Consider the following 16,576-nt stretch of genomic DNA (forward strand, 5'->3'; position numbering starts at 1 on the left):
TTTTTCATCTGTTTGACAACTAGAAAGTTTGAAAGATTGAATTTATTACCAAAGATAATTTCATTTTAGACTATGCTAGAGGAGTCTGGAGAAATTCACATTGATCTGGAGGCAATGAAAGAAAAGATTGAATATCTGAGCAGCGTTTATTGTACAGAAGGCATGTCTCAGCAAGTGTCAGATTTGGGACGAGAGACAGAGGGATTACGGCAACTTATCAGATCACGTTTGCAGACTCTACAAGATGCTGCAAAGGTAAATGAAAGCTCCATCATTCCAGTGGTCATTAGTCTACAGTCAACTCAATATTCAACTCTAACAAGACGTCTCTTTCTTGGTTGTCTAACTTTTATGAAACTTTAACCTTTGAAACACTTATAATTTATATTGTGGTTATTCTTTTGGTTTTCTAGGATATGAAAAAATTTGAAGCTGAAATAAAAATCTTACAAGCTGCCCTTGAGCAAGCTCAAAAAACTCTTACTTCTCCAGAGTTAGGACGTTTGAGTCTGAAAGAACAGCTTTCTAATCGACAGGTAAAAAAAATAAATTAAGATGTAGCTGAATATGTAATTCTAGTTGTATATAGGGTATTTTGTAATTTTTTTATCTTGGGAATAAAACCTTATGAGCTACATATCTATTCCATGAAGAAATTTTTTTCAGAAAATGAGATAAAATATTATTTTTATTCAGGAATTTTTAACTTTTCAATGATTTCTTAAGTTTTCTTTTTCTATTTTGTTTTCTGACAAGAGTCTGATACATATGAGAGTTTTTATTTTGTTTCATTTTGTTTGCTTGTCTTTTGGTCTATTATTTTATGGATTGTTATATCTAAGGGCTGGGATTTGGGTTTATAATATAAAGATACCTTGGTATAAAGAGAGATTAGATCCTTGAATCAAAATTCATCTAAAGGAAATACCTAGAATTTGGGAGCCCTAAAATAGGGCTTTCAATAACTTCTTAGCACAGTTACATATGCTAGATGTACTGACATTTGTTTTTTGAGGGATAAGTAAAAGAAACAAACATAGAAATAATGGTTTAATGAAAAAGTCATAGTGGTTCCTTACAGAATTCAAGGAATTCGTATAAAGAATTCATTAAATGGGGGCAGCTCAGTGGCACAGTTGCTAGAGCACCAGGAAGACCTGAGGTGAAATCTGACTTCAGATACTTGGCTGTTACTAGCTGTGTAACTGTGGGCATGTCATTAAAATCTTATTTTCCTCACTCTTTACCCCTGCAAAAACAAAAAGAATTCTTTAACCCATTAGGGATGTATTGATTTATGTGCTTTAATGATCCATATTAATGCTATGTGATGATTATCTGGATATTACTGGAAAGTTTAGACTAATTTAAGGATACAAATTTAGAGTAATCTAATTAAATGAACTGTCTGGAGTTCAAAATTAAAAAAAAAGTATGAGTATAGTTTGAAATTATCTTATAAGCCTAAATTTATTCATTTTTTCTATTAAAAGTGAAATTCCATTTAATTTTAGAAAAATATGATCTTCCTAGACAACAAGTAATGAGACTATGATTTCCTTCACTTTGTATCTGATTAATCTCCTTTTACCATAATTAAGCTTGTTTATAAATAAATTTTTATTCACAACTAAATAAAATATAAGTTTTGTTTCTAGCATCTGCTATCTGAAATGGAATCACTGAAGCCAAAGGTGGAAGCTGTGCAAATTTGTCAGAGTGCTCTAAGAATCCCTGAAGAAGTCGTCACTAATTTGCCTATATGCCACATGGCACTTAGACTCCAGGAAGAAGCCAGCCGTTTGCAACACACAGCCATCCAGCAGTGCAACATAATGCAGGCAAGTGTCAGATGTGTGTGTGTGTGTGTGTGTGTGTGTGTGTGTGTGTGTGTGTGTGTGTTTCTGTAATAAACTTTATTGCAATGATATAAAGTACAAAAGAATGTTTCACATGGTTTTCTTAGATCCATGCATTCTCAGCCATCAAAATATACCCATAATGTTTGATTTGTCAGACTGTCATGTCAAATATAAAGATTAAGCTTTGAATTAATCCCCAATCATTTGGGCCAGTTGAAATAAGCTAGAAAAAGTATTGGAATAAATAATATAAATTGAAAATTTCTGATGCTTATACAAACAAGTACATGAAAAAGTTAATTTTGTGTGGCAGTATCTCAAAGTCAAATATCTTAAAAATAATACTGAAACAGATATACTTTCTGTGCAACATAGATTTAACTTTTTAAAATATTAGTAAGTTTTCTTACTTGTTTTATTGTTAGTTTCTACACAAAATATATATAAATCTCATTTTGGTTTCTTCACTAACTTATGCACAAATCCTCTTCAATGAACAAAAACATAATCTTACTCTGGCATATTTTCCATTCTACTCTCTTTTTCTGCCTTCTCTATTTTTCTAATCATTACTTTCATAATCAGTCAAGCAAGTAATTAACAAGAATTTTTTTGAGCACATGCTATGTGCTAGGTATTGATACAAAGAAAAAGAGAATATAGTTTATGCCTTCAAGAAACTTACATTCTAATGAGAGGCAACATATGTGTAAATGTGTATGTGTGGGAAAGATGTTTATAAAATAAGATAGTGGTTATATGTGTTTTACATGCATATATGCAAACAAATATATATAAACACACACACACACACACACACACACATATATATATATATATACATATATATATATATACATATATATATATATATATATATATATATATATATATATATATATATATACATATATGTATATATATATACACACACACACCACAAACATACACACTCCCATCCTTTGGAACTCAAAAGCTTTTTGTTTTTTTGTTTTCTAATGAATTTTAAAATATTTGACATGTAATTGAAAAAAATATTACAAATTAGAAGGGACATAATAAATTTTGCTTAGCACTTCTAAGAAAATTATTTTATGATTTTGGACAAATTATAATTTGTCCAAAGTAAGCATAGGCTTGCCCCAAGCTCTATCTAAAACTCTATAGAAATTTCTAAACCAAAGCTTAGTTTTTACTCATGGTCCTTTCTAGAGACATGCTTAACAAACAAAGTATGTCAAGCAAAAGACAACTATTTTCTTCAACATAAAAGAAATACTTATAACACAAATATTTAAATCAAACACAATAATCTATTAGTCCTATCACATTCTCATGTATTCATTCTTTTTTGTTGTAGTAAATTTATTTTTTAATATACATTGATTTTTGAATCATGTTGAAAGAGGAAAATTAGAGTAAATGGGAAAACCATGGGAGAAATGAAAAAAAAAAAAAAAAAAACAGAAAAAAGAAGTGAAGCTAGCATGTGTTGATTAATATTTAGTTTCCTTAGTTCTTTTTCTGGATGCAGAAGGCATTTTCTTTCCAAAGTCTACTGTAATTGCTTTGGATCACTGAATCACTGAGAAGAACCAAGTCTTTCATAGTTGATCATCGCATATTCTTGCTGTTATTGTATACAATATATTCCTGGTTCTGCTCATTTTGCTCAACATCAGTTCATGTAAATCTTTTCAGGCCTATCTAAAATCATCTTGTTCATCATTTTTATAAAATTATAATATTCCATTATCTTCATGTACCACAACTTGTTCAGACATTCTGATGGGTATTTATTCATTTCCCAGTTTTTTGCTACCACAAAAGAGCTGATACAAACATTTTTCATAAGTGGATTTCCCCCCCCCCCTTTTTGATTTCCCAGGAATGGCACTGCTGGGTCAAAGGGTATGCACAGTTTTATAGCCCTTTAGGAATAATTGCAGATTGCTCTGGATGAATGATTGGATCATTTCACAACTCCATCAATAATGCATTAGTGTCCCAATTTTCCCACATCCCCTCCAACATTCATTACTAACTTTTCCTGTCATCTTAGCCAATCTGAGAGGTGTTAAGTGGTACCTCAGAGTTGTTTTAATTTGTATTTCCCTAATCAATAGTGATTTAGAGCATTTTTTCATATAATCATAGATGGCTTTAATTTCATCATCTAAAAATTGTTCAAAAATTGTTTTGATTATCAATTGGGGATCATATATTCATTCTTAAAAATAATTAAACATGCATCACTTTGTGAAATAGATGAACAAGCATTTCATTTTCATCTCTGATCTATTCTGTTCAATCAGACTATTAAAAGTCCATAGGGTCCATAACTTCTGTCAAGCCAGGGTATGACTTGGGCTCATTAGCCTAGTGTATATATATATATATGTATATATATATATGTATATATATATATATATATATACATATATATATATATATATATATATATTTCTCCCTATATTCTATTATTTAATGGTGTTTCATTGTTTATAGCTTCACTTTATATAGTAATTAGAAAAATAAAACTATTTTTTTCTATAGGAAGCAGTAGTACAGTATGAACAATATGAACAAGAAATGAAGCATCTACAACAACTAATAGAAGGGGCTCATAGAGAGATTCAAGATAAGCCTGTGGCCACCAGTAATATCCAAGAGCTACAAGCCCAGATTTCTCGTCATGAGGTAAAAACAGCAATGAAATTCAAAATATACAATATATTACTTTTATCTTAAAATCTTTTTCTTTAACTATTTTTCTGAGTTATTTTATAGTAGAAGAATAAGCATGGATGCCAATGCCTGGAATCTGAAATTAATTAGAATAAACAAATATATCCAAAATATCTTTTATATTTTTAAGCCACCACTTCCTATATAGTATTTCAAAATTATTATATTTGCATGCAAAAATAAAATGTTTTCAAAAAAGAAAGTGATTAGAAACCTAACATTATTGTACCATAGAGATGTGATTCTACAAAGAGATCATATTTATTAAGCAGTTATTATGTTTCAGGTACTATGCTAAGTTCTAGCAATAAAAATTGTCTTGCTTGCTCCTCAATTCTCAATTCCCCTTTTCCTCAGATATAATTAGGGAAAAATTAAGTTGAAAGGGAGATGGTAAGTAATAATGGAAAGAGGAAGGGCACCTATATAAGGGCAGCCAATAAGGAGTCTTGAGATAGTTTAGCAATGAGTGAGGTGAAAGCTGAGGATCTTAATAAAATGGTGGTTCCAGAGAAAGATTCACCAATGAGGAAAGCATTGTGATAGTTTCTCAGAGTGGCAATTTGGCAAGCAAAGCATCCAGATAAATTCTAGGTATGGATGCAATGTTCAAGAAGAAACTGAGAAGTATATCACATACACATACATTCACACATGCATATGCACACACACATTCATACATGCACACTCACACACATATACATAAAATGGCTTTAAACTTATCTTAATTAATGAGAAATTACTGCTTACTAATGTTTGCATCATTTCTGAAATTGGTTCTCCCCAATTCAGTTAGATCACTAATTAATTAAAGAAAAGATCAAAATCAACCCTAAGATTAAGAGAGACTATAAAGAGATGTCACCACCAAAGATTATATCAACTTCAAGGTGACCTGATTAATCAAGCTCTGGACTCCCCAAGTGAAAAATTGACAAAAGTAAAGATCTTAAATCTAATTATCACTATTTTTAGAAAAGCTTTATTCATGCAATTTGTGCGCTCAAAACAAATCAGACGTTATTTCAAATATCAAACATTTAACCTATTTTTTTAACAAAGCAATTACACACACATACACACAGAAGATATATGTATATGTGTCTATGTAAATATATACAGATGTGTATGCATAGCTATATGTCTGTGTATGTAGTAGTGTATATATGTATAGTGGTGCAGTGGATAAGTATTGGGCTTGGAATAGTGGAGTATTGGAATCAGTATTGGAGTATTAGAATCAGAAAGACTCATTTTGTGGATTCAAGTCTGGCCTCACATATTTACCAGTTGTATGACCCTGAACAAGTCGCTTAACTCTGTTTTCCTTATTACCTTATTTATTAAAAATAAGCAGAAGAAGGAAATGGCAAATATGTTTTGTATCTTTTCCAAGAAAATTCTAAATATGGTCATGAAGTCAGGCATGACTGAAACAACTGAAGAATAATGAATATGTATCTATCTGTGCATCTACATACACACACACACACACACACACATATATATATATATATATATATATGTATAAAATCTTCATCTCATGCATACACACATATATAAATTTAAGTATGTATCTTTCTATGTATGTAAGCAGTTTAATGAACATTTGAATTAGAAAAAATATAGTACTTAAGCTGCTTTCTACTTTTATAAATCCATCTTTTTAACACTATTCTTTTTCCATTAATGGTATATGACTGTAGATAATTCTGTGACCACAGAGTAAACATAGGTAACTGAAAATATAATGGAAAGGTGTTTATGTTGGAAATAGGGAAACTCTGTCACCTAATGAGTAATTTTGCAAAAGAAGAGGCATAAAATACATTATCAAAGAATATATGTGTGAAGAAAACAATGAAAGTGGTTGATTATATAGTAAAAGTGATTTATAATTACTTATAAGGGAATGTTCACATTGATTAGATCAAAGATCCAATAAAGTATTGAAAAATCCACATAAAATCTCTGTTGGAAATAAAATTTAGTTACAATTTATTTTTTTCTATATCAAGGGCAGTTTTATTTAAATATAAGTTACAGGGTTTTTTTTGTATCAAGAGGAATTTTATTTAAATATAAATGTAGAGACTAATAAAATATTCTTCAACCAATGGAATATAATCCCATTGCTTTCTCTTTTCTATAAAACAAAAGCTTTTAGAAAACTGAATCATATTAGTAATTAGTAAATTATTTAGAACTTTAATATTGATAATACTGTCATCATATTCTGCCCTATATATCATATAGTTATATTTATATTTGAATATCAATTAGCTACGTTCTAAAGGCTCATAAAAAGCTTTATTGTAGAGTATTAAATATTTTTTATCCAGAGTAAATCTCAAAGTGATCATTTACTAAATTGCACAAGTGTTGGAGTATGTAGGCAAAAATTTGCAGATTAATGGAGTTATGAGGAAATAAAAGTATCATTCAAGAAATATGGACATTACTAAAGAAGTTTTAAATTGTGAATTTAATAAATCATCTTTTAAATGATCATTTTAACTAAGAATTTTATAGAAATAGTTTCTATCACCTTATAAAATTATATCCATCATGTAATTTCTAGTTAACATTTCTTAGTCACTGACATTATCAATGAATTTCATGTCAAATCATTATATAATTATCATTACAGAATTCATCAGTATGCTAAATTACCTGAGGTATAAATAAATGGGGGGGGGCAGAAAGCATTAGTTAAAGCATTTTTGTTGTTGTTGTTCCTACCTGTCCTCATGGATGTTTTTGTTCATGAAATCTTCTTGGTAAAGATACTAGAGTGGTTTGTCCTTTCTTTCTCCCATATGTTCCCATTTTACAGATGAGGAATCAAGGCAAACAGATATGAAGTAATTTGCCTAGATATATCATATAACTTCTAAATATCTGAGGCCAGATATGAATTCAAATCCTCCTGATTCCAAGCCTAGTGCTTAAATATTATTAAACATATACTATGTGTCAAGTACTCAGAATATAATTTATAAAGCAAAGTTTCAAAGAACTTATCTTTCAGTGGAGAAAAACAAAAGGGAGCAGAATCGAGTATTATCCTCTTAGAAGTTACAAGTTACAAGATGATGAATAGAAGCAATTTCGGAAGTAAATTGACATACCCCATATTGTAATAATGGCATAGCTAATTTGGTCCTGTGAATTGTTCCAAAGCAAATAGAGGAGACCAGTAGGAGAAAAGTTTCTCAACATGTGCTACTAAAGTATTGGCAATGACTTTAGAGGAGGTAGAGACTCAAAAGAGTGAATGATGGAGTTATAATAATACATTTTCATTTCTTATATGTTATTGGTGATAGTATTTAGTAATTTCAGTTGTGTCTGCCTCTCCACTTTGGGGCTTCTTAACAAAGATATCCAAGTGGTCTGTCATTTCCTTCTCTAGCTCATTTTACATATGAGAAAATGAAGACAGACAGGATTAATATGCCCAGTCATATAATTCATATGTGTCTGACACCAAATTTGAATTCAGATCTTTTTGATTCCAGATGTGGAGCTGTATCCCAGATTTAGATATTATAATAAACCTATAAAATGAAATCATGCTAAATCTGAAATACTGTCAGATATCAGTAACTTTAAGGAAGAAGGAAATATATATTTTGAGATATGAAGAATAAGATAACAAGAAGAAAATTGTTAGCAATCAATACACATTTATTAAGTGCACACAAATATGAGGCAAAATACTAGACAAAAATAAAACAAAATAAGGAAATGTTAAAGTAGCCTTTGTCCTCAAGAAATCACAGTCAAATGTAGAGATAACAAGTTCACAACTATGTACAAACAAGAAATATTCAGGATAAATTGGAGGCACTTTCATAGGGAAGGCATTAGCCATATAGGAACCAGGAAAGGCTTCCTGAAAAAGCTGTGCTAAAGAAAAGCAGAGAAACAAAGAGGAGAAATGAAAAGAGGGAATTCCAGGTATTGGGGTGTTAGGATTACAAGGTGAGAACTCAGGTTGTCTGGACAGTGATAAGGTGAGAACTCAAGTTGTCTGGACAATTACAAGGTGAGAACTCAGGTTCTTGACAGTTTTCTGGCTCAGACCTTTGGTTCGGCCTTTAAAGGGAGTTTACACCTTAAGAATTCTAAGAGGAGTAAGTTCAGTGGTGGAAGTATTTCCCCATGCCCCATTGAGTTCTCACATGCCTATTCTCTGGGAGGATAAAAGAAGGGCAGCATTGGGTCTGAGAGAATTAACTCTGGGATAGAGTTGTGACGCCAGGCAGGCTGAAAGGAGACCAGTCTGATTTGGGGAAGGACAAGAGCTGGAGGAGATTCAGAGCTCCCAAGAAACCTACGCACAGAGGAAAAGATTTTACAGATCTCCCAGAAAAGGATTATAATTGAGCAGACGACCAGACCCTCACAATTCAAGAACTTTACATTGGGGAATAGCCAGTGAAAAAGCATGGAGTCAGGAGATTATGTGTCTTGTGTGGGAAGTAGGAAGGAGTCTTGTATCATTGAATCATAGAGTGTTAAGAGTAAAGATGTAAGAAGACTGGAAAGGAAGAAGTGGCTCAGGTTATGAAGAACTTTAAAAGACAGAGGATTTTATTTTGATGCTAGAGGTAATAGGGAACCACTAGAGGTAATTGAATGAAGGAAAGGGAGGATGACATGATAAGATCTGTGCTTTAGGAAGATCATAGACAAGTGAATGGACTCAGTGGAGAGAGAATTGAAGAAAGGGGAATATTGCTATTAGAATATTCCTAGTGTGAGAATGTTGTGATGTTTGAATCAACAGGACTTGGCAATAGATTAGATATGGGAAGAGAGAGAAAGAGGAAGGGCAGAGAGAGGAGGATAGAAAGAGAGGGGAGAGAGGGAAGGGGAAAGAGGTGAGGAGAGAGGTGGGAGAAGGAGAATAGAGAGTGACTGAGTGACTGGTAGACTTGAAAGTAATAAAGCAGTCAGGAAAAGAGGAGGATTTGGGGCAAAATATGAGTTCAGTTTTGAACATGTTGAGTTTAAGATGTCTTTGGGACTTTGAGTTTAAGATAATCATGAAGCATTTGGAAGTTCAAGACTGGAATGGATTAGATAAATAGTCTTAAAAACCATTAGCATGGAGAAAATAATTGAAAAGCTGATATAATAACCAAGCAAAATTGTAAAGAAGAAAAGAGGACCAAGGTTAATCTACCACTAACAGGTCTTATCTCAATGAAGGTTCATCAAAGTATTTTTACAAAGAGCACTATGACATAAAGTGAATAAGGAGATTGCAGTATCATGAAAAGCTAGAGAGAAGAGGGTATCAAAGACAAGAGAGTGGTCTAAAATATCAGAGGAAGGAAAAGGATTGAGAGAAGGGAAGGGGAAGGAAAAACATTTATTAAGCATCTGTTGTATGCCAGGTATTGTGTTAAGTGATTTGAAAAATATTAATTCATTTGATCCTAACAACAATTCTCTCAATTTGACATTGACACCTGCTAAGGTACAGATTTAACCTTGGCTCTTTTTGACTCCAGACCCAGAACCCCATGTATTGTGTACACTCCACATATAGCTATCTCTTAAAATAGCCCTAAAGGCCATTAAATTGGTCAGTTGAGAGATGATAGATACATTGAAAAGTATTATCAATTGAATGTTGAATCTGGAAGTAAGATTTTGAAGTGTCAAGAAGTGATTTGTGTGTATCATGTGTTTATATGTATGTATATAATATTGTGTGTATAAATAAATATAGATATATTTTATAGGTTTTTCTTGACAGAACATATCTATGGGTAATTTTTCAACACTGACCCTTGCAATAACTTCTGTTTCAACTTTTCCCTACCTTCCTACCACCTCCTCCCCTAGATGGCAGGCAGTCTCATACATGTTAAACATGTTGAAGTAAGATATAGATATATTTACATGCTATAGGATTCTACCACAATTCCTGTTCCAAAAAATCAATCAAAACAGTGGGTGAAATGATAAAATTCAAAGACTAATCATTGAATTAAAATCTATGAGAAAGAAGTAAAACTACACTCCAAACTTTGCTTTTTTTTTGTTGAAGATATTAAAAAAAACAAATGTTTTATCATCAATCTTTCTTCCCTTACTTATTGCTTTTATTTCATCATATAATGACTCACATCTTCAGAATCTTTTCAGAAATCTTTTGGGACTTTGTATTACTTATGTCATCAGAAATCCAGATTCAATTAATTTTTATTATTTTTTCCCTATTTCTTACCAGCCTTCCCACTTTTAGTCTGGCATTATTAGAACCTCTAGCCTTTTTTATCATCTGGGCTGGCATAGATAGCATTCTTAAGTCACTAAAATCTCTTGCTGTTTGTACTTATTGACTCATAGCAATTAATTTGTCGTCATGACCTGCCATCTTCTACTTAGGTCACCATAACTCTGAATTTGGTTTGAGATGGGTCATGTCTGTGATAAATCCAAAAGAAGTGACTATATGATCTATTGTTTTTTTTACACATGGAAAAGTTTGAAGATGATTTATGTCTTTTCAAATAGTGGCAGCAGTATTAGCTAGGATAGCCAGTGACAATTCTGTGTGTTCTCTGAGTTATTACCAAAATTATGTATCTAAGTTGCAGCAAATCACATTTGTGAAAAAGTAAATATTCCTGTTAATCTGAGTATGTAAGAGCTAATTAGTGCTAGGATTACAAAAGGAATAACAGATGGCATTTAGTTGTTTTTTAAGGAAAACATGTACTTTGCCTTTTGCTAGAAAATGGGGAGGAGTTCATGAGAATGCATTTCTGGAATCTCTTGATCCTTTTAATTTTTTAGCTATTTAATGGTTAGCAAATACTTGAACAAGAATAAAAAAAAACCTTCCTATTAGATTAGTTTTATTCCTGTCACCTTTTCTACTATTTATATCAGTACCTTTTATTTTATTGTTCAATTGTTTCAGTGACATCCAACTCCTTTTTTACCTTATATGGAGTTTTATTGGCAAAGACACTTTAGTGTTTACCATTTTCTTCTCTAATTCATTTTGTAGATGAAGAAACTGAAGCAAGTAGGAATAAGTCACTTGCACAGGGTCTCACAGCTAGTTAAGTATTAGAGGTCATTGAACTCAGGTCTTCCTGACTTGGCATTCTATATATTATTTATCTAGTTTCTTTTAAAAAATTCATAGGGGAAATATATATATATATATATATATATATATATATATATATATATATATATATATATATATATATATATATAAAATGCTCTGCCCCTAGTCACATAATATGACCAACTAACAATCCCCTGAACTTTGTATTTTTTTAAGTTTTTTTTTTTATTTTTCAAAACATATGCATAGATAATTCTACAACATTAGCCCTTGCAAAACCTTGTGTTCCAGTTTCCCCCAACCCTTTCCCCTAGATGGCAAGTAGTCCAATATAGACTAACTATAATAGAAATATATGTTAAATCCAATATATGCATACGTATTTATACACTTATCTTGCTGTATAAGAAAAATCAAACCAAATAAGAAAAGAAAGTGATGAAGAAAATAAAATGCAAGCAAACAAAACAAAAAGAATGAAAATGCTATGTTTTGAACCATACTCAGTTCCCACAGTTCTCTGAGTGTAGATGGCTCTTTTGATCACAAGACCATTGGAACTGGTCTGAATCCTCTCATTGTTGAAGAGAGCCATATCCATCAGACTTGATCATCATATAACATTGCTGTTGCTAGGGACAATGATCTCCTGGTTCTGCTCATTTCACTTAGCATCAGTTCATGCAAAACTTTGTATTTCTTTTTGCAGTCTCTATGTAATGCTTGACTCATATTACCTTCTCAAAAATAAAAAAAAAATCCTTTCCTGATTTTTCTTAGTGCTTTCTTCCTTATTATGGTTTTTTGTTGTTGTTGTTGTTTTTTTTTTTTTTTTTACTTTTTCTTTACTTATGCACGTTTATCTTCTCAATAGAATGAAAGCTCATTAAGGTAAAAGATTGTTTCATTTTTATATCCTTTTCCTCTATACTACTTAGCATACAATTTGTATAGCATAGATAATACATATACATATATATATATATATATATATATATATATATATATACTTGTTAAATTTAAATTGGTAGATATAGAAATATATACACACACATTTGCCCAATAATCATGTTTGTTCATAAAAAATGTTTTGTTTCAGGAAGAAGTTTGGGATCATTGAAAATTTATGGAGATACAGTGATGGAGTCTATCCCCTTCACTTATTCCCATTGAAAGAATAACATTAGATCTTATTGGAAGAAATCTTGTTGGAGATTAATTAGTCCAGGTCCCTCCTACAATAATAATAGAATTTCAATTAGAAGGGACTTCATATCTCATAAGTCATAGGATCATAGATTGGGAGGTAGAAGGGAATTTTGTAAGCCATAAAGCCAAGCCACCTTATTTTACATATAAAGACATCTATATCTATATCTATCTATATACACATATAGATAATATAGATAGATATGTATATAAGTGTGTGTGCATGTCTATGCTTATATACACACATAGAATTTATAATACATATAAGGTTTTTATATTTTATATATACATATCTACACACAAATTAGAAAGATTTGTCTAAGATCTCACAGAGAGGGGGCAGCAGAGTCTTGAGTGTAACCCAGGTTCTCTGGCTTCATTCAAAAGAATTAGTTTCTTTTTTGTACAACTAACATTGAAATGCTTGTTTCTTTCCATCTTTCTGTCCTAAATGTAACATAATGGTCCTGTTAATGTACTTTTTTGATGCCTCTGTGGCAGGAGGGGGAATAACATTTTCCCTCATTCACAAAATTCTTTTGTTAACCAGTCTGACAATGTTCCTGTAAACCTCTATCATTGCCGTTATTCTGTTGTATTAATTCATTATCTCCACCAAAGTCAACCTGAAATAGAACTGTGTAGCTTGAGAAATATACCATTTGATTAACCCATTAGCACCCATTTTGCATAGATAAGCTTATTTCATTAGCTACTCAATTATCATTGCAATGCTAATGATTCTCAGATCTATTTATTTAACCCTAATCTCTCTTTTAACTTCCAGACTCTGATCTTCAACTAATCCTTGGCTATTTCAAATGGGATAACTCCAGTGTTTCCAAAACTGAACTCATTTTCTTAGCTCTCAAACCCCTCCCCTTTCCTAACTTCCCTATTACTGTGGAGTTTGCCACCATCCACCATCCCCCAGGTGTCATCCTTGATTTTCTATTCTCTCTCACACCCATGTCCAATCTCTTACCTGTCAATTTTACTTGTATGCCATCTCTTGTATGTTTCCTTCTCTGCTGTGCAACTGCCACCACTGTGATGCAGATCTTCCTCACCTAATGCTTATTCCACAGCAACTTCCTCATTGGTCTCCCTGCCTCAATTTTCTTCCCTCCTCCATTTTATCCTCTACTCAAATCTCAAAGTGTTTTTTCTAAAGTTGGTCTGGCCATGCCATCCACTATTTAATAAATACCAGTGACCCCTTATCCTTAAAATCCTTTGTTATTCAGAGTCTCTTCTATCATTCCAGTCTTTTTATACTTTACTCACTTTTCTGTAATTCAATGATAGCAGCTTTCTTGCTTTTCCACCCACAAGAAAGTTTCCTTACTCTCTGCATTTATTTCACTGGCTGTGGCCCATACTTGAAATTCTCTCTTCTGTCTTTGCCTCCTGGTGTCTTTCATGTCCCAGTTAAAATTCTGCTTTCTACAGGAAGCCTTTAAGATCATCTTTGTTGCTAGTGCCTTCCCTCTGTCATCTTATCTCCAGTTTATTGTATTTTATCTTATTAGCACATAGCTATTTTTTTTCCTTTGCTGTTATTGCTTTTAATATTGTCTACTCCATTAGTCTCTGAGTCCCTAAAAAAACTGTCTGATTTGGGATTTTGTAGTTCTTGTCTTTCTTTATATCCCTATTGCTTATCCCAGTTCTTGGCATAATTATAGTTGTTCAATAAATGCTTGTTGACTGAATAACTGTTTCTGTATATTGAAGAATTGAGCACAGGAAAGTTGCTTTTCTAGAAAGGGAGAGGTTTATCTTGTTTAAACTGTCACAAAATTCTTGTCTACATGTACACAGTGGGATAGTGGCCAAATACTAGGTACTAGAAGTTTAGCTGAGGTCATCCAAAAAAAAAAAAATAGAGGGCAAATTCATTTCTAGAAGTGTTGAATTAAGATTTAAGTGAAGTTGGATATAAAGCAAAATCAGAATTTTGCCTAATATCAATTCTGGGGCTCCAGAGGATAAGCTAATGCACAGAAATATGCTTTTATGATGAATGATCCTACATGGGACAAGAAATTAACCTCTTTATTCACATGAAACAACTATTTTATGATCATCGACATTGCTATATTTAAAAAAAAAATCCTGTCCCCAAGAGATTCTAGCCAAAAACTATTGTTGAAGTTCAAAGATCTAACCATCTTTGCTCTATAAACTCTTTTTTGAGTCATGAGAAGTCACTGTATAGTTGGAAACAGGCTTCCTCTACCTGCTAGAATGATTGTATGCCTACTCCATTTTGTCAATATTGTGGCTAGATATGAGAAAATGTGCTATATTCATTCTTATGTTAATGTGATTCACCAGTTTCAGTTTCGAGTCCATATAACAGGAACAGAGCAAACCCTAACAGGAAGTTGTTGTTTTAAGTCAAATGAACAAAGGTGAAGGGTGACTGATCATATTCTGTACTCCACTTGCTTAATCAAGCATTCCATTCAGTGTATACAGTGAGTGGAATTGGTCAATTTGATTTGAAATTGTGTAGTTTTCCAATTTTTTTTTTGTCAGAATTTGAAGGAAGTATTGTGGTGTATAGTAGACATACAAATGATTCTGGACTCTTAAGAAACTGGGTTTGTGTCCTGCCTTCTTTATCTGTGTGATTTGAGCAGGCCATATAATTTTCTTTTGGTCAGTTTTCCTATTTATAAAGTGATAAGGAAAAAAAAAACCCAATTAAATAATCTCTAGATTCCTTCCAACTGTTTATTATTTAGTATTCATAGTTTTTCACTTTTCTATACATAGAACTTTTTAAGAGAATGTTATAGATGTATTTGCTGTTTATTATTGTCTTGAAATCGGCTCAGGATTTTCTAAATGTCACATGATTCCGAGAAAGCATTTCAAACTTGTTTTTAATATTAAGTTCATTCTCCCTTTAAAATTAAATAGGGGAGTTACTGAAAATTAACAGGGGAGTTACTGAAAACCTAATTTAAATGGCAAAAAGTTTGAACTGCAATTAAATTTGCAAAGATTGGCTGTCAGGAGTGGTAAAAGATGAGTTCCGATTGCTATCTGAAAATGTTATGGGATTTAAAAGATTAAACTTTTTTTTTTTTTTTTTTTTTTTTTTGTTTGTAACTTAAGACCTTTTATTAAAACCAAATGATTAATTCAGTTTACATAAGAAAAGTAAAAATAGGCCTGCCTTCAGGCAATATTTGTCAGACAATTTACCTTACTGATCTTTTCTCAGTTTGTTGGAACTGCATGGTGAAAAATAAGAGTTGTATTTTCATAGTTTTAGTTATCACATGACTAATTTCCATGATCTGAACGATCTAAGAAATTTCAGCGTCTTTGGTCATTTGCAAAGAGTTACTGTTTCTCAAGGACAGCACAAGTTCAAGCTTCTGTCCGTTTTCTGTGCCGCTCTCCCAGCGAAACACTGATCAGCGTCATCCTCTTTCTTTTTGCCACCGAATGTAGCTTTCACAGCAGTTTTTCCGGGTTCACTGCATCGCTCTTTGCTTTGCGGTTTAGCTGTGCTGTGAGATGCAGCCTGACTTGTTCTCTTCCACAGTCCACATCCTGCCTTTCAGCTTCTGCTGCTGATGATGTCTGGCTTCTGAGACTCAGAGCTGTGATTTTATTGGCTGGCCCTGGAGAAGGA

At 32.2% G+C, this 16,576-nt stretch overlaps 1 protein-coding gene across 21 annotated transcripts in view; it reads left to right on the top strand.

Annotated features, from left to right (window-relative positions):
* Window positions 1–16,576, top strand: part of SYNE1 (spectrin repeat containing nuclear envelope protein 1) — a 571,419-nt gene that overhangs the window by 390,748 nt on the left and 164,095 nt on the right. For all 21 annotated transcript variants that reach the window (XM_074309511.1, XM_074309493.1, XM_074309505.1 and 18 more), the window contains 4 exons: window positions 70–255; window positions 414–536; window positions 1,659–1,845; window positions 4,423–4,562. In XM_074309511.1, the coding sequence (XP_074165612.1) occupies window positions 70–255; window positions 414–536; window positions 1,659–1,845; window positions 4,423–4,562 (636 nt within the window). The remainder of the gene's footprint in view (window positions 1–69; window positions 256–413; window positions 537–1,658; window positions 1,846–4,422; window positions 4,563–16,576) is intronic.

This window comes from Sminthopsis crassicaudata, chromosome 4 (genome assembly GCF_048593235.1).
Source record: "Sminthopsis crassicaudata isolate SCR6 chromosome 4, ASM4859323v1, whole genome shotgun sequence".
In the NCBI taxonomy this organism is placed as follows: Eukaryota; Metazoa; Chordata; class Mammalia; order Dasyuromorphia; family Dasyuridae; genus Sminthopsis; species Sminthopsis crassicaudata.